Source organism: Gobius niger (genome assembly GCF_951799975.1).
Source record: "Gobius niger genome assembly, chromosome: 19".
NCBI lineage: Eukaryota > Metazoa > Chordata > Actinopteri > Gobiiformes > Gobiidae > Gobius > Gobius niger.
The window spans coordinates 17934222-17953767 of record NC_136870.1 but is presented as its reverse complement, the minus strand read 5'-3'; the positions used below and the strand labels follow the sequence as shown (position 1 = coordinate 17953767).

Genomic DNA, 19546 nt, shown 5'->3' with positions numbered 1-19546 from the left:
TTTGTATAGTGCTTTTCTAGACACTCAAAGACGCTTCAGAGAAAAACAACAATAGAATCAAATAAAATGATTTGATTGAAAAACAATACGACACCTGTACATACATGTTTAAATAACAGCTAAATAATTTCGTATTGCATTATATTGCTTTTTTTTTGCTTTTCAAATACCACTTATGTATTTGAACTGATAGTCCTTTTAGATGTGCCACTCGATCTGTATCCCCCTCTATCCACTCATGTTGCTTTGGTTGCAGTTCTGTCACAGTCCTCTTGGGGCGTCAGAGAGCCCTCACTGGAGTTTCTTGTTTTCCAGCTGAGCCAACTCTCTGGCCTTTCTCTTTTTCAGTTTCTTCTTGAGGAAGAGCAGGTCAATGTACACAATGTGATCCAAAACAGTAGAGGCGCAGAGGAGTCCCCCGTGAAGAGCGCCCGCTATCCCACAACTGAACACGTCCTGGCCTGGACAAAGACAAAGACAAAAGAGTTTCATGTAGTTGCATTAAAGACCATTTGAGTTCTATATTCTTCAGTGTACAACCAGCAACACGTTTCTAGTTAGTTAAATCCAGGTGTCAACTTTTTTGGGGGGTGGGGGGATGGGGGACAGGCAGTGTATAAACAGTCCTTACCTGAGATGAAGAGGTTTTTGACGGGCGTATTGCACCTGTTCCTGGCCACAGCCTCAGCATGGAAGCGGTCCAGATTGTGTTCGGACGAGTACATGGCTCCTCTCTGAGCCCCCAGGTAGTGACAGTTTGTGAGAGGGGTCGCCACGTCCTGGAACACCAACTGAGGAAGACGCGCAGATTTACAAATACTGTAATAGATATGCAGGTTGAAGTTTTGCCTGAAAATATAGCACTACTTTATATGCTTTATATGGTCAAACTTGAAATGGTTTACTAATTTATATAGGTGATCTTTATTGCACACAGTTGATCCACAGAACGTAAAAAATAAACTGAAGAACTAATGAAATCAAAAGTTTTCAGTTACCAGTACTATGTTTATCATGTAGCTCCCACTATGTTACAGGCCTACATCTATTTTATCCTATTACTGAGCCATTCTGCCATCGTCTTTTATACTTTCTAAATCCTTGATGTTTTGGAAAATTCACCCTGAAAGCACAGTTTTGCTCCAATGTTCTGACCAAAGTGAACCACTGCTTTTCACTATTGGACCGTGGGCTGATAATATCGAATGGTCGTTGTATGAGCATACCTTGTCTTTGATTTTGGGGAATAGTTTACAGGCCCATTCGAAGAGGTTATTGGCAAATCTCATTTTGTAATTGTAGTATTCGTCTCCTCTTTTGCGCACTGCGGTGTCTTTCCATTCCTCAAACCACTCGTACTTCACCATGGTCAGAATGGTCATGCAGGATTTGCCTAGAAACAAGGCATTAAACATGAAACTACTGTACTATATGAGATAACTGTACAGTATTGATGAATGTGTACCTGGATGTCTTATTTTTGACTCGGGGTCTTTGGCTGAGGGCATAGTTATGAACATCATGGGAATGTTGTCTGGGGCTTCCTCTTTATTCAGGGCAAAGAAGTCCTCCATTCTGGAAACACAAGTTTTACAGATTCATAACACATGGAGGAGGTTTGACTGGAACAATGTGCGACTCACTCCTCCATCTAGTGGACAAGTAAAAGAAGGTTATAGTTTGCTAAACCAGCCTGCTGTTAGCATTTGTTGAAATTATTTTCTATATAATTTATTATCAATGCTGCTTGCTAGCTAACAAACACACATAAACTGCAACACAATTAAATAAAGCAATTGATCTAACTGTATTATTGATAAAACTACCTCTCCTACTACCCTACTATTACTAGGCTTACTACTGATGCTGCTGCAACCAGTGATGTTAGCCTCCACTACATCTGCTTCGACTATTACTAACCTACAATTTGACTACTGCTGCTGCTGCTGCTACTACTACTACTACTACTACTACTACTACTAATACTACTACTACTACTACTACTACTACTACTACTACTATAGGCTACTGCCACTGCTTCTACTCATACTCCACTACAACTGCATCTGCTGCAGCAACAAATGCTATTGCTTTGTTGCAGGTGACCTCATTCTAAAGACCTATAATATTGTTTTTATGGAGTTTTTTGGGTGTTTCACGGTGAGATTATGGACCCAATCACTAATATAACATTACTTTCGTGATTTGTGGATTTTCTTATGAGATACTATTACTTTGGAAAGTGCAATGCAATCAGCAGGGGAAAAAGTTGCCCCCCTCATGCCCCCATGACCTTCGAGAACAAAACAACCAATAGCTTAGTGTTTCACACCAAGGACCACCTCATAAGATATGTGACCTTCTAAGTAGCTCAGATCAAGACTGTACTACATAGTAAAAAGGGACTTTTGAAATTTAATTGAATTTAAATTAAAATAAGCTGAAACTGTATGCTTATGCATGCTACCAAACCATGAAAGAAAAACTGTAATGCCCCTAATTACCACCACAGTTTGAGAACTACCCTCCAACTTTGCTATTACTGCTTATAGTGGGCTTACTACTACTACAATTACTTTTAATTGGTCACTCATTGCCAAAGCTAGGTTTTTTTCACATTAGCAAAGAATACCTTTCCTTCAGACTACCCTGTAATCACAATCTAATCCATACTTGTATCATGCATGTTTGATACAACAGCGCCCCCTGGAGAGAGAAACAACTCTCGCACATGCGGACTTCATGATACTCACGATTTGTCCATGTCGTTGTTCTTGAAGAGCCAGTAGTTGGTGGACTCCAGGCCCAGCTCCTCCTGAGTCCCGTCAAAGCCGGAGAAAACCAGGAAGGACCCTCGGCCGTGTTTCATCATGTTCAGGCGCTCCTGCATCTCTGAAAACAGCACAGTGGGGAAAATGAGGTGACCAACTCAGTGTGAGAAGTGATATCCTTGATTGATGACTTTGATTTGACTTTATTATTAGTGTCACAGTGCCACCTAATGATATTCAAAGCATGTGCAAAAGTAAAACAGTTTTTGGAAGTGAGGTTGAGAGGTGTTTTGTTTCACAGTTGCCACAGGGCAGACTGATAGAGCCTTGGCCTCGACCCACAGCCCCTCTGACCTCCACCAAACACCCGGTCAGGCTAATGATTGTGTTACAGACAGAGTTAAGTGTCTTGCCCAAGGACACACAACAACAGTGCAAATTGGACGGGATCTGAATGTGTTAGATTTGTTTGGGAGTTGCTGTTTATGTTTAGGCCCCAGTAAAAGTATGGAGTCTCTCTTTTCTTCTCACCTTTCTGGTTTGAAATGTGTCTTGGCAGCAGTTTTTGGAAAGTGGTGAAGATGCCACAGTTTGAGACCACGACGGGCGCACGGATCTCGAACTCCTCCTGGCCTTTCCTCACCTTCACGCCTGTCCAACGTCGACAAAAGACATTGTCACTTCAAAGCATAATTTCACGCATGCCAAAAAAGTACTTGACTTCGAATGTTTTCTCACCGTACGCCGTGTTCTCGTCATTGACCAGGATTTGCGTGACTGGAGCTCGGACCAGGCAGTTTCCACCGTATTTCTGAATGGTGCGGATGATGTGGAACGGGATCTCACTTGCACCCCCCTTGATGTAGTAGGCGCCCCGTTTGTAGTGGTGCACCAGCAGAGCGTTGATCAAAATACTGGAGTCCTTAGGGGGCACACCTTCGAAAGAGAGTAATCACCGTGAGTCAAAAGTATTATTAAGATAAATCGTTTTTTCAAAGGTGGAGGAAGTTCTCCAAACCACCAGTACTCAAGTCAAAGTACTTCAATAAGGCTATTACTATTGGATTGTATTTCCTTGTGGAGAAAGAGGGTCAAATGAAAGAGGACACCTGGGGACTTATCTATCTGCTGATTCTTTGTCGGACTATTTTACTCAGTCAAGCAAATTGTTTGACTGTCTTGTCGATTGCCGACTACAAGGCTATTTTCAAACATCTGATCACAAAGAATATTACACTTCCTCTGGATTTTCGTTAGTAATGCTTTTCTTTTCTTTTTTCATACACAATGAAGTCTTATTTTCATTCATTCATTTTACCAGGAGAAATTTTGAGCTTTATTAGCTCCGATTTGGTTCATTAGGTCTAAGAATGAAGCTATTTTTGTTCTACTACAGTTGTAGCCGAAACCGTCAGGTACGAAAATTAACCCAAAGGTCTGGCTATGAGAGCAAAAGCGGTGAGATTTATTGGTGTGCAAGAGTTTTTGGCCTTTTATCTGTTGTTATTTCAGCAACAGATTTAGATAAAGTTGCATTTTTTGCTGTGTTTATCTACGGAACAGACCCGGAAGTAGCTAATTATTGTGTGTGATGTTACACTTAACAAACGTACTGCTATTGGGCTCTACAATTAAAAACAAACACTATGGGGTTGTGGGGGAGGTTCTCGTGAAATCAAATACACAAGATTTTAGACTGACAATGTATATATCAATACAATGGTGTCCTATTTTACTGTAATTGATATATTGATTTATAAACATGAACTTGTAGCTTGCTCATCATTTATGACCAGAGACAAAGAGATAACTACTTGGCACCAGGGAGGCTCTTATACGGTGCACTTGGGTAACTAACACTGCTAAATAGTATTTAGATAGACCTACAACTACTGCAACTACAGCTGTTAATGTGGTAATAGTCAAGCTATACTAAAACTACTACTTTCTCCTGCAACTGTGAGATGTATAAGTGTTTTTTGTTTTGTTTTTTTCCTCTACCATAGAAGAGATAAGCAAAGATGACTTGCAGGTCCTTGTTGCTCGTCAGAGTATTGGCAAACTCTGTCGCGCATGTTCCAGAAAGTTTGAAAACCGGGGTTAGCAAATCTCCAAGACCCGATTTTAACAGGAGCAGAGAGATCCACCGTGGAATCAGCTTCAGGGTTGCCAAATAGTGAGTCTTTTTGGCACAAATCTGGGCACACGCAAATGGATAGAGTCAAGGTAGAGTCAGAGTTAGTTATAGATTTACATTTGAAGGGGGGGGATAGTCTTACTTTCATGATTTTGAAGAATGTCTCCACAGCCTCTGCGTCGTCAGGGAATTGTTTTATGAGATGCGCCTTCATTTCCGTTTTGCCGGAGAAGATGGTGTACTCGCGTTTTTCGTCGCCCAGTCCGATTTGGATGGTGTCGAAATGCTGGTTGAGCTCCTGAAACTCCAGCTGGCCCTCTGAGATCTGGTCAAAGGCGATACGCAGCAGGCTGTTCTCATGCACCTGACCGATGTAGTGGAGGCCTGAAGGGACAATGTGCATAACAGTGTTGACAAGGGCAATTTAGCACCAACGTTTACGTTTACAGTTTATTCTGATCCCGTTAACTCCTGATGAAACTCGGAAGTGTTTCTTTCTGGAGCCTAAGTGAAAGTAATAAACATACTGGCTAGTCAAAATGTACTTCTTGGCTTGTGCGAGGATGTGTCTTTTATACAAATTATACTTTTACTTACTCATTACATTGACAAAGTCTTCCAATACAATAAGAAATAATGGAGCAAATCAGGGCTCCATTATTCAGTAATCGATTAATCGACAACTACTTGATTATTGAAATTGTTGACAACTATTTTAGTCATCGAATAAAAATGAAGTAATGTGGATGAAAAACGACTTTGTTTCTAATGTTAAACTAGGCAGTGTTTTGTACATTGTGAATTTCAGAAATATCTCTGTTTCTCATCCAATCAGAAAGCAGAATTAACACTAAGAGCCTCCTACAAACATTTACTTAAAGTTTACTCCATCAAGCCGTGTCACTTTAGTTATAGTTATAAAGAATTATAAAACACAGAATATAATATGCCTGTCCCTACACAAGTCAAACGTGTGATAATCACGTCAGTCATTTTGAGTTTAATAATTAGAAACAACATTAGAATGGTATTGGCACCTTTACCTGAAAGAACTATAGTGTAAACCTGCGATTAATCTCTAATTACATCAACAAAAGTAAGATTAAAGTAATGCTTTTTTTAGGTATACATCGTCCAGTCTTTTTCTTTTGATTCATTCTATAAACATCTGTAACAAATGTACCAAGCTGCTTTGTTATGCATTTAAATGCTCTTCATGGCAAATTTGGCTAAGTCTAAAGTTTAATAATCTGTATATTCAGCTCAGGAAGGACTTGTTTGTATTTAAACAAATTGTAATCTAGACCTTATCATGTATTATGTTGTGTAGATGTATATAGAATTGAATATGGGGTAGGCACTTATAAGCTTATTGCTTCAGCCTACTCCCTTTAAGAGCGTCCACAACTGTATGAATTTTGAAAGACAAAATAAATGCAAAATTGCTTAAAACTAAACTAAAAGTTTTAAAAAATACAAGCGAAAATAATAGTAATAAATATAGTAAAAATAATCTGTAGATTAATCGAATACCAATGGGTACCTGTCTCTAATCTGATTTTATTGAAATGACCACTCTTTACACATAATTATTCTTAAAAAAAAAAAAGAAAATCCTGTAGTGTCTCTTACCGACATCAAACTCAAATCCCTTCTCGATGTAGGTGTGGCAGCAGCCTCCCGCCTGGTCGTGCTGCTCCAAAACCAGGACCTTCTTCCCCGCTTTGGCCAGCGTTGCCCCCGCCGTCAGCCCCCCGATCCCACTGCCAATCACAATCACATCCAGGTCCCGGGGCACCTTATCCACGTTGAAACCTACAGCGGCGGAGGGACATACAGTATGTGTGACTTTTCAATGTGGGTTAATACATTTGATTTGTGCAGTATAAAGAACGAACATACAGGCCTTGTTATGTAACCCTGTTCTTTAAGACAGTCTGAAGGTTGTGCTCCACTTAACTGCTTTTTCATGTGTATCTATAACTGTTCTCGTCACTGCCATAAACGGTAGATAAAGGTGGTAATCTTATCTGAGTGGCAAAATCTAATTTAGATTATCCACTATTTGCGTTGAGGCCGGCTTGTGTCTGGTCTAAAAACTTATGACCGTGAAATAGGTTATTTAGATACGTTTTTTAGAGGCTTTTGAACTTGGCAGATATTCAAAAATTTATGAATGTCATTTTGTTCCAAGCGGATAAGACTCTGTTTTTCTAGTTTGCAAAAAACGTTTCATTTGGCAGAATCTTTTCTATTCAAGACATTTGGGAAAAATGGGATTTTAAGATGATTTCTTTGTGTCTCATTGAGAATCATGTTTCTATTTGGAGGATATGCATTTAGCATTGATATTATACCGGTTATTGATGAGTGACTGGTATAAATAGTGTTGTTGTATCTCTATCTCTGAGTATGTTGGACAGAAAAGTCTGTTTATTGTCATTTTTTTTCTAAGTTTTCTCCTATATATCACTTCTCAAGCATGTTCAGGTTCACTTTTAGTTGTTTTTGTTTTTCATGGCATACTCTTTCTAAAGCAACCCTCTTTTGTTAAAGCCACAAGCCTTCCACCAAGGCTTGTAGCTTTAACATCATATATATATACAAAATGGATGTATATTTTTGAATACAAAGATAAAAGAAGTCGTCCTGTCACGAACAACACCTAAAGGTATATTGTGGTTGGAAACTATCATGATAAACGATATTGAAGAACTTATATTGCAACAGAAGCTAATACTAAAGCTTAAAAATGTCAATAAAGTAATAACCGTGCCCAAAAAACAAGTAATGTCCAAATATACTTTTTTGAACAAAAGTAAATGTGGACTATGGATGGACATTTGCTGTTTAGTAGCTACGATCCTCTATGAGCTTTGTCACTGCACATCGTTCCTTAAATAAAGATTAAAGGTAGCGCTAAAAGCACCTATACCTGTTTTTTTAGTGGAAGAAATTTTGTTTTGTCGTCCTTTAGTATAGTGCAGGGGTCCCCAACTGGCGAACCTGGGTCCAGATCTGGACCTCAAGAGGCTTTAGTCCCGGACCCCAAAGACTTTTCTCCCTGTCAATAGGCTACTTATTATCTTAGACTGAATTAACAAAATTATTAACAGTGGAATGAAATGGCAAAAGAATTGATTAATGGATTAACTCTCCTATATTAATAGACAACCTGTGCTTATGTTTTACATTTTTAAGAGCAATGACTACATATGTCCGGACTCTGGACATGTATGCCGAAAGTTACGAAAGTAAAGTTGCCGGACCTCGAGGCGATTTAGTTGGTGCAGTGTAAATTGTGGGGGAAAACACTGTCAGTCTATTTAAAAAGCATTTGCATCAATTTCAGAATATGCCTATAAACTCGTCCCTGTAAAGAATCAGGATATTATAAATATGTTACAAAGTTAGGAATGAGTTCGGACCACAACAAACCTATTAATTTAGTGGCTTCCTCTCTCATTGTTTGTAAGTAAAACAAAACAAAAATCAGGTATAGGGCCTTTAACTCTTACCTTGTTTGATGACTTTATCCCTCTTCCTTTGATCGAACTCCCTCGGTGCAGGCGGTCTCACAGACTCCAGGGAGAAGGGACTTTTTTTCCCGAACAGATACCAGTACGAGCCCCCCACCCAGAGGAGCACCCACACCAGGAACACGATCAACCACATCATGGAGGTGCAGGGGAGACGGCAAACTGGTGCAGAGGCGGTGATGTGTGCGTTATAAAGCCACTCTCGCTGCGGGCAGTGCCAAAGTCTGCAGCGAGGGCATGTGTTTAGTCGGTGACACTGAACCGTTTACAACACACCATAAAGATAAAGCACAAGAGTGTTTTTCCTTGGATGACCGAGCATAGATCACTTTACATTCAGCAATTGTGCAAATAACTGTACAGAACAAAATGTGGGCCATCAGTCAGATTTTTATAGCAGTTTGGTAATAGCTCATAAGCCTGGGATTAGAGGTGCTTTTGTACACGGTGAGTTATGTATCTTTTCTTCAGAGGTCATCAAAGTAAGCTTTTACTCGATTTACGCACTTTCTAAGAATCTTATATAAGCCGAGCCCCCCTTGTGTGAAATCCTGTCTGCACAAAATAAGAGAAATTAAAGTCGGCTATAGTTGGTTTATGTCCCTTGTTGTTTTTTGTCTTTAACACTTTATTAGCACAATCTGTGCTAATAAATAATAAATAAACACGCTCTAATAATATTAGCTGCGGCATTGTTTCAATAAGCTTCTGAAAAGGTCAAAAGACCAAGTGTTGCATGAAATTTTCACCAAGATCTTGTATTGATGATGGGAGAGTGTGACCACTGTGCAGAGCCTTCTCTAGCACACCCCAAAGATTCTCAATGGGGTTGAGATCTGGACTCTGTGGTGGCCAATCCATGTGTGGAAATGACGTCTCATGCTCCTTGATCCACTCTTTCACAATGTGAGCCCAATGAATCCTGGCTTTGTCATCTTGGATTAAGCCTGTGCCATCAGGGAAGAAGAAATCCATTGATGGAATAACCTGGTCATTCGGCTGATCTCATTCTTTGGGCACATGGTGTTGCTGAACCTCGGCCTGACCAACTGCAGAAACAAGGTCAGAACAGTTTGTTAAATCCAGATGGCGACTTTTTATTTTTGATCAGGCAGTGTATATATCACATATATAGTAAAGTATATGTTATCTTATCACTTAAATGGATGTATCAAGGCTTCAAGGTAATCCAAAACCAGGCTTACCAGGCTGACTAATATACTCCTTATCTTGGCTTTTGCTCCAAATTAAATTATAGTTTAATGTTTGGACATTTTAAACAAATTAACCAAAACCATTTGTATGTAGCGTACGTTTCATACAGATTTTACATTCTGTAATGTAGTTTTGTACTTAGTGTAGTATAGAAAGGCCCGACCAGAGTTGAAAACACTCTATATGCATCACATGTTTGATGATTGTTTGTTTTGTGTTGTGTAACCATGACATGAAATCAACATGGGTTTCTGGCATCCCCATTGGGCTTTGTTGATTCATTGCTGGACAGTCCTCTGAACATTTATCTTGTTAAATATCAAATCTTAACAGTAGTCGTTATAACATTGATACGATAATACACTATATTTATCAGTGCCTTTCAAAACACCCAATGTCACCTTACGTCAGACACAATAATAAAACCACAAATTAGTGGAATCATTTATATTCTACTTCATTTTGGCCTGGGGTCGCAGTTTTGCTTGAATTCTCTTCTCACCTGCTCAAACCTGTTTTCACAACAGAAAAATTAGAGCTTGGCAGCTATAGTCTAAAGGTTGGAACAGATATTTACCTTTCTGCAAGCTTATGAAGATTAGATTATCTTAATTTGTAGTATCTCTTTGTATCTGATAAACCAATTTAGATAAAGCGGTAATTATGAGCATGTTTTGTAGACTTTACACATCCACTGTACAATTACATGTCCTATCAGCTGCCGCAGGTCTGATAAGGCCAGCATTTATCAAAGAGAAAGGTTTGGTTTGAACATCCTCCATTAGTCCTACTTATGTGTCACAGCATTGTACCGACGTCATTTGATCGTTCTGGGGTGGGGGAGTATGATTCATCTTTGGTTTAACATAATAAGTAAGCATACCTATTCTCTACCCCTTTCAAACTATGGGGTAAAAATAATAAATGATCATGAATATAAGTTTAAAAAGTACATCTCAAGTTAAGTATTATAAACACAACTGCACTAGGCCAGTCCTTGTCCATCTGTGCCTCTGTTTGTGCTTGACAGTTTCAAAAGTCCTATCCACTCCTACTTACTGTTAGGGCATTACAGTCTCGAGACCGTTTCCTGTCAAGGGCAGCAGTTTCAGGGCTTTTGGCAATTCAAAATGTTTATTATATATATTTTTTCAATCAGTCAATGGTCCTCACATGCGATAACTATTTTGGCCAGTAATGTTTCTAATTACAGTACAGTACAGTAAGACAATACAATATTTAGGCTTGTTGTGTTTTAGATTACATGTAACTATTGATAGGCTAGTATTAACAATGAGCAAATTCTCTTAAGAAAAAAGCAAAATGTTGTGGGTAATTGTGGCTAAAATAAAAATATTAAGTGGCTAGTAACATTTGAAACGACTAGCCACAGTGGTATGTGAAAAAGTTACAGTAAAGTCAAGCCCGGAGTGCTGTTTGTAACGTGTAGGTTTTTGTAACTATCGTCCCTGACCTAGATCCCGAAGTAAACCTTGTAAACACTCATGGCTTATGTGATCAGGTGACAAGTGACTGTCCTTTTCCCCAATGGTCTCTTCTAGGGTCGCCTGATCAAAGCCATTCTCGCAATACAGACTACAGATGCCCTTCCTGATGCATTTATCCAGGCTTTGGACGTGCACAAATATTTCAATAACTCCATGTGGTGTAATTATTAACCACACAATGTCATCTCAAAATGTTAAAAGAACCCGTCAAGATGATACTAGATTTTGGAAATCACATGCAAATGCTTCTGCTTGAAAAATCGCAATTCATCAATTTACTTTATGTTGATGCCACAACTGACAATAAAATAAGTGGTTTAAAAGCTCAGGAGAGCACGGCGAGGATGAAGCCAGTGCAATGAGATTATAGTCTTTGATACAGGAAGTCGCTCAATGCCAAAAGGCACCATGACCTGCTGCGCTACAGTGAACCAATCCTATTACAGGTGAGGCTAAGTCTTACAAGCAAGAGTCTAAATGACTTTGTACTGCGTTACAGTATATGTTCTGTCGAACTTCCTCTTGCAAATAAAACTATAGAGAAAGCTTTATAGATTACTGAATACAAGGGTTATGGGTAACAAAAAATTGGCAAACAAATTTAATAACTATTTGCATTTAATAACAAATTTTCTTTTTGTACAATAGATACAGGTGGTTGTCATCAATAAAATACATTCAGAGGTATTTGTTCACTATTTAGCATGTATTCACAGTTAATCTATTGGATAAAGTGATACATCCAGATCTCATACAAAACAGCGGGACGTTTTGCCATACTAATGACATTTGTTATGTTATAATGCAGCCGCCCTTGTCTCCCTTGTAGGGGTTCTTGTCATCCGCGACTCCCTTGATCAGCTGATCGTTGGGAGTTCGCTCCTCCACGAACGCTATGGTCTCAGCGCAGTTTGTAAGCACCTGTGAGAGAAATGGTAAAATAATATAATGAAAATATAAAGAGAGAGGCTGTCCCTATGTTTGTGTGTTTTATTTTAAAGTCTCATTAAAAAACACCACTGATTCTTCCACATAAAGTGGCTTACACATTCACAGACCAGACATGCAAATATGTATGTTCATGTAGGCTCTCATAGATCGATAGAAATTCCCACTGTTATAAAAAATGTGAAATTAAGCAAGAAGAAGTATAGAAATATAAAAATGTGGAATAACTTACAGCTGTCCGAGGTGTGTCTACTTCCTTCTTCAGCTGATCCAACTCCATTTTCAGGATTTCTTTATCTGACATATCCCGAGCCATCCTGACTGCAAAGTAGATACACCCTGGTTAAATTACATTCCTACATTTACATAATACAAACTTGCAAAAAAGAGGTACAATTACATAATATGTGATATTTTGCAGCTAATGTAAAGGATAAATCCTCTTACCTGTTGAATGGCGGGGTCCCCAAATGCAAAGAAAACTCTCTGCTCCTAAGAGCTCATATACAATGTACCTGGCTCCGGTCTGAGGTCCTGTTCAGATCAACTGAGCGGAGCTGCCCCACTGCTCCTCATCCCAGCTGATCCTCCGGGACGGGTCGGCACAGGATTGGGTCTGTCGTCACCAATCCCCCGGTAAAGGGATTAAACAATCAACAGCCATTTAACAGGAAGGAAGAAAGAGATGGATCCTTCGAGAATCGAGATGTACAGACAGCAGTGAGCAGTTTATTATGTCATTGCTTCATTGTTGTATCTGGGTTAATTAACTCCCAGTCTTATCATATGGTGTTAACATTTGCTTCAGCTGCTGATGGATATCTGTAGTTGGTATGGGTCAAAGTGACATTTATCATGTTTGCAACACGCATGTGTGATTTTAATACAATTTACAGATGGAGTGGTAATTAAGACATTAATGTAAATATGCTAAAATGAGCAAAATAGCTCAATTTCCTCCATTGTTCTCAGGAAGGTCATTCAACCATTATCGATACAAAATACACAGGAGAGTACTACATAAAACACATGTAGACATTGCAGGAACTGTGTTGTACATTTTATTTAGCAATACATCTTTCTTTTAGCTAAATTGCACAATGAAGATTGATGCATAGGTGTTATGTGATAGATTTATAGCAGATGTGTTTGTGTAATAATGGTTGCCCTTCTTAGTCTTATTCAGATCTATTTCCCCCCTTTTTTCCCTCTCTGAACCTCTGTGCACAAAAAAAAGAAAACATCTTATGAAGGCACTGCACTGTTATTGTGACATAAAAGATAAATTTGGACTCGTGCTGCCTGAGTGTGTGAGGCTGTTAGATCTGCTTATCTAAGCACTTTATGAATGCAAAATACATATCATTCTGATTCTAGAAGCTGTAAGGAAAACACACCTTGGTCTGCATGATATAGGGGGAAGAAATTGATCACTTTTGTTTGACTTTTCAGCTAAACCGTGGGACCTCTGCAGGACTCACCTCATAAGCTATTGGGTTCTGGGTTAGTCTCATCGGCTGGAGATTAACCTGAGACGTCAAGTTGGATTAAAGGCACATTGGACACACTTTTAAAGAGTGAAAGAGGAAGTGAAAACAAGCTTTCCCCCCTCACAATATAGTAGGGATGTCATTATTGTAGTTCCAACCACAAATTGTTGCAGTTAACTTTTTCCATTATTATAGATTGCATAAGACTGCATTACAGTTTATTATTAAGTTTGGTATAATTAATGCAGCAATTACCAATCCTGTTCATAAAGTGTCTCCTGTTAACAAAGTTGATTTAATTATTGTCAATTATTGTTGATGGCCTATAGTGTAGTTGTTGCAGTTGCCTAACCAGGAAAATTGCAGAAAGTTGCCTGTGACCTTCTGATTTCCGCAATGCCCTAAATCCACCGCTAGAGAGCAGCATCTGACCTTTAAACAGTTCAATAACCAGGGCAGCGGAAAGGGACATTCAAGGACTATGATAATGAAAGTAGGTTTAGGCCATATCTTTTATTTTATTTTATTTTTGCCAGCAATCACGATGATTTTACAATATTTTAGTCATAACTGCTTCCTTAACGCACTATTTTTGACATGGTGCTTGAATATTAAGTTGGCTATGCTTCATGTGTTTTTTTTTTTTGCAAAGCCTAAATAATTAATAACAGGCAACATGAATAACAGAACAGCAATAAAGTAATAAGTATGTAAAACAAAATTAAAACTATAATTGAACAAACTTCAAAATAAAATATTGAACTTTTACTTTGACATGCGGCGGCACTTCCGGTTTACGTCTCTATTTGCATCTGCCGCGCCGCTGTGGATGAATGAACGGCTATCATGGCAGCACCGAACAGAAAACAACTTTTTAGGTTTCTCAGTCAGATGGGAGCTTTTATTTTGACCCGATTCGGGTTTTGGAACTGCTTCAGTATGTTGATGTTGTTTGCTGAGCGAGCGGACTCAAAAAGGTAAAAGGAACGAGAGATTTGAGCACTTCAGAGCTAACATGCTAAAGAGCTGCTATGGCCTGTTAGGACCTGTCAGAAGACTGCATGCAAAGTTTATTTGTTTAACATGGGCGGCTGCCATGAGATAATCTGTAGCATTGAAGTATCCACATTTAGATCTTATGTCGCTGCAGTGTAAGTTTATGTTTTAACCTTATACGAAAAGGGAAAGTTGCAGACATATGGACTGGTTTAGAGGAGAATGAAGGCTACTCTGTCATTTTAGATGGCACAGTTAGTAATTATCCTTCTCCTTGATGTTTACTTTGTGGTAGTGAAGGCTTCCTCTACCCCACCCTTAATAAGACTTTTGTTTAACTTTCGGTCCTCCTCATTCAACATCATTCTTACTCACTGACTGACTTTCTTACAACAGAGTTTACAGTTTAATAGTTATGGCACTAACCAATTCACTATTGAATGTTGTACATGGGACATAAAAAAAATATATATATTTTTTTCATTATTATTATTATTATTATTTGGTATCCGCATTCATTTGTTTGAGAAATCCACTTGTTTAGGCAGACACATGTAATAATTAAACTATTGCCTGATTTTGAATCATGGTTTTATTACATTGTGTAATGTTTGCCTTGTAGAATAATTTTATTTTCTCTGGTATTAGAATTTTAATATGATCATTCATCCATCCATTGTCTTCCACTTTTCTATCCCGGGTCGTGGTCACACTGCACCAGCCCCTTATGGCTCCTCCTGCAGGTGGTGGGTCCACAGAAGGACGGCCTCACGATTCAAACCGGGCATGTTGGTCTCTTATAAAGTGCTTCTGAACCGCTCTTTGTCTAACCCGTCACCAAGGATCTGTTTGTCACGGGAGACCCTACCAGGGGCACAAAGCCCCTGACAACAGAGCCCGCAGGATCATTCGGATGCTCATACCCCTCCACCACGTTAAGGTGGCGGTTCCAGGAGGGGATTATTATGATCAGTATACTTAAAAATGTACATTAAGCACCAAATGATCAATGTGACACTTAATGTGCACTATGTTTTGTTCCCTGCAGAAAACCAGACATCCACGTGCCATACCTGTACATAGACATGGGGGCCGCGGTGCTGTGTGCCAGCTTCATGTCGTTTGGGGTGAAGAGGAGGTGGTTTGCGACAGCGGCTGCTGTTCAACTGGCAATCAGCTCTTATGCTTCATATGTGGGCGGACAGGTGCACTACAGCGAGTGGCTGAAGGTAAGTCATGTTGTCAAATCGCATATCAAGATTTAGATAAGTTATATATTTCATCTGAATTCTGAGATAGTTATCACCAATGCCAAACATGCATCTGAATTTAATTTACGTACTGGGTTAACAATTAGGACATTCCTTTCCTCTATTATGCCAGGTGCCATAAGTGAAACGTTAAGATGCATTTATATTTGAAATTGGACATAGCGATATAGATCATCAATAATTTCAATCTCCTGCAGGTCCGGATGTATTCCAGAGCTCTTGCGATCATCGGAGGCTTTTTGGTGTTGGCCAGTGGAGCTGGAGAGGTTTACAGACAGAAAACGCGCACAAGATCCTTACAGTCGACTGGACAAGTTTTCCTGGGCATCTACTTAATCTGCATAGTAAGATCAGCATTTAAAAATAACAAATTACATGTAAAGTCTTCATTGTTGCCTTTTATTGTTTCCCTAAAGTGTTAAGTAAACAAAGTTGTGAGAATATGAACTACTACTACTAAAATATAGCCGAGTTACTTTTGGCAAAACACAAACTGAAAAAAGCGATAAAGCCACCGAACAAAAGTGCAGTCAGAGATTTCCCATTCTCTCTCACTTTTTTTTTTTTTTGACGACACTACACAGAATTGCAGATCTTTTACACCAACCTCCAACTTGAGTTGGTGCTCATTTAATTTGGGGGGAGTTTTGTTTCATACTTTTAAATGCTCTTGTAACTCGAGTTACGTTATATTCCTTAGTTACTGAAAAAAGTCATACATTTTTGTAACTCCTTATGTAAAACATTTCCCCCAACACTGGTCTCAGCTACAGGCTAAAGGCTGTAAACTTTTAGATCTGGGTAAAGCTGAACTGGAGAAAATGCACTGGGTTCAGAGGATTTTCGCAGAATCCTGAAATATTAATTTCAGAACTTATTTCAGAAAACTCTCGTAAAGGTCCAAACTTTAGAGTTCACAGGTTTTGTACACACTCAGAACCCATGGAGACAGGACACTTATTTTTTGTATATAATACCAGCATTTTGCAAAGTTGGATTTCAATTGCTGATGAAAAAATAATGTATAATAAAATTAAATTGTGAATGCATTAATCAAAGTTTTACCTAACACAGTATCTCAAGACTTATCACATAGATTTAATAAATAGTTATTCATGTGTGAATCAAAGGCTTTAAATTATACCGTGTTATGTCAGCCTAATATTAATCATTCATGTAATAATTGTATTCAAATATACTGTGACAAAATGAATCAAATGAATCTTTTAAATAAATGACAGCACTAAAAGTAATAAAATAAGAGCTGGTGAAGATGCCCAGTCTTGTTTTCAGCCATGTTAATGCAGTACCCCTTTCTTTCCACCAGGTGTACTCCCTTCAGCACAGTAAAGAGGACAGGTTGGCATATCTGAACCACATCGCTGGAGGAGAGTTCACTCTGATGCTTCTGGAGGTTCTGTTTGGCGTTCTAGCGTTAGCCTTTCTCTCCGGCTGGTACATACGTTTAGCTGCCCAGATTCTGGCCACCGTCCTGCCACTGGTCATTCTTTTAATCGACGGTAACCTGGGATACTGGCACAGCACTCGCAAGGTGGAGTTCTGGAACCAGATGAAACTAATCGGACACAATGTAGGGATCTTTGGCGCTGTGCTCATCCTGGCGACGGACGGGTGAAGACCACACACTGCCTTCATGAAACTTTGCACTTAAGATGTGTTGCTTCTCAGGAAAATTGTAAAAGCTGAGATTATTTGGTGCCTGCATGAAGCATTGAGCTGTTCATTGGGAAGTAAAAGCACACTCCTAAGATTTATTTGAATGGTTACAGTAATTTATTTGCAAATCATGTTTACATTTGTCTGTTGTGCTCTGAAATGACTTTAAGTATTGATACTGTTGATAATGTTTGCAAAAGTCTTAATAGGTTATAAGGTTTTTAATGTGTATGTGTGCAGACATTAGCCCAAAAGGTGAATTTAGGCCATGGTATTGCCTTTGAAAAGGGGAAAAGTTACACTCAACTTATTCTGATATGTATCGTCGCTTGTCATTGAACTGAAAGTATCATTGAACTGAATCATTGAGCGTCTTAAAGATGGCTTTTTATCGTATGCGTACAATCATCTTCTCAACATGTAGACAATAGTAAATAAATAAGAATATTTACTGTTAAGGGCGTACAAAAGTAAAAATACTGCATGTTCAGACTTTTTTTTTTATTTTTATAAACTTCCAAGTGTCCATATTGCTACGATTTGTATATAAAGTTATTAAAGAAATTGTACAGTATATTCGCCTTACTTTTTAAAGTCCCAGTCTCTGAGTTTCACTTGTTACACACTGTAATCCTCATGTTTGTTCTTCTTTAATCCCGTCAGTGGACGAGGGCTTAAATTGATTGAGAACAAAATGGTTCAAACAGGTTCAAAACAGAACAGATCCCCCTGATCACAATGATTCTGTCACAGAAAGTTGTCACAAAGAATAGTTTTTCATTTTAATAATACTGAAATTAAAAAAATCATTATCTTTCAATATCGCATGCCCTACTTACCCTGTACCCATTTTATTCAAGTACTACTGCAGAATGAACTTTGCTTTTTTCTGTTTATTGTAAAAGCGGCCAATGGTAGGGGATAAAAGCCCTTTTGTGTGCTTTGCATCTGTGTTCCTTTTGTCGACTAAAATATCTAGTCTTAATTTTAGTCAAAGTGATATTTTTGACGACTAAAACTAAATTTAAAAGATTTTCATGAGACTAAAACTATGACTAAAATGTCCAGATATTTTAGTCGACAAAAATAAGACTAAATACAAATGAAAAGGAGAGACTAAAATCATCCAAACTTCTATTACTCTGAGCTTTGTTCATGTGGGAGCAGCTTCATGAAGCAGAGGACCTTGATAAAAATGATTATAATAAATATTATCAATGCAAAGTCGACTAAATTTGTCTGAAATTTAGTCGACTAAAACTAGACTAAAATAAGGTTGTTTTTTTTTACTAAATCTCAACTAAAATGTAATTACATTTTTGTTAAAAGACTAAAACTAAATTAAAATATGTTGTCAAAATTACCGCTGCTTTGCATCTAACTATGACGTATTTATTAGGGCAGGGCGATGTGGCCTAAAATCTATATCACGATATAAAAAATAAATATCACGATAACGATATATTTGACGATATAATTGACTATGGACAAATTTCTTCAAATCCCAGCCTTACATCTATGGTGAAGATTAATTCAGTGATATTTTATTATTTTTTTTTTTTCGTGCCATACAAATTTCCTCGCAAATATGATCTACTCAAGCAGTTTACATCTTTCATTTCATTTTACTTTTTAAGCATCTGTCCCCGTGTTCTGGGCTATTCCAGGTTGGAGGACATTTTATGTCCCAGCCTTGAAATTTCACATAATCCATGTGCAAAATGTTAAAACATGCAGCTTTGGTGTAAATTGTACTCGTCCTGGGACCAAATTTAAATAATTTAAAATAAAATGTTATTTTTAAATTATTATTTTTTTTAAACTAAATATGTCTGGAGGACCCCCTACAATGCATGCTTTTGCTTGTCCCACCCCCTTGATCATCAAATTGAATCAAACATTAAACCGTTAAAATACATTTTAAATTAATTTTCTTTTGCATTATTTTGTCAAGTGATGTTTCTTGTAACTGTGTAAACATTTATTTTAATCAC

At 38.2% G+C, this 19546-nt stretch overlaps 3 protein-coding genes across 3 annotated transcripts; 1 reads left to right on the top strand and 2 right to left on the bottom strand.

The window, feature by feature from the left end:
- Nucleotides 1-291: 291 nt before the first annotated feature.
- On the bottom strand, nucleotides 292-8583 carry LOC306978562 (inactive all-trans-retinol 13,14-reductase; the record flags this gene model as incomplete). The annotated part of the gene is made up of 11 exons (XM_079577190.1): nucleotides 292-461; nucleotides 632-791; nucleotides 1227-1393; nucleotides 1466-1575; nucleotides 2754-2892; nucleotides 3303-3422; nucleotides 3510-3707; nucleotides 4773-4968; nucleotides 5051-5292; nucleotides 6541-6723; nucleotides 8427-8583. The coding sequence occupies 11 exons, from the start codon at nucleotides 8581-8583 to the stop codon at nucleotides 292-294; spliced, it is 1842 nt and encodes a 613-aa protein (XP_079433316.1).
- A 3379-nt stretch (nucleotides 8584-11962) lies between these two features.
- Nucleotides 11963-12639, bottom strand: gngt2b (guanine nucleotide binding protein (G protein), gamma transducing activity polypeptide 2b; the record flags this gene model as incomplete). The annotated part of the gene is made up of 3 exons (XM_079577323.1): nucleotides 12566-12639; nucleotides 12351-12439; nucleotides 11963-12091 (listed from the first exon to the last, which is right to left on the bottom strand). The coding sequence occupies exons 2-3, from the start codon at nucleotides 12432-12434 to the stop codon at nucleotides 11963-11965; spliced, it is 213 nt and encodes a 70-aa protein (XP_079433449.1). The 5' UTR covers nucleotides 12435-12439; nucleotides 12566-12639.
- Nucleotides 12640-14421: 1782 nt separating this feature from the next.
- tmem101 (transmembrane protein 101) lies at nucleotides 14422-17847 on the top strand. Its single transcript, XM_079577279.1, has 4 exons — nucleotides 14422-14585; nucleotides 15653-15833; nucleotides 16073-16219; nucleotides 17203-17847. Exons 1-4 carry the CDS (start codon nucleotides 14455-14457, stop codon nucleotides 17509-17511), a joined length of 768 nt encoding a protein of 255 aa, XP_079433405.1. The 5' UTR covers nucleotides 14422-14454; the 3' UTR covers nucleotides 17512-17847.
- Nucleotides 17848-19546: the final 1699 nt, after the last annotated feature.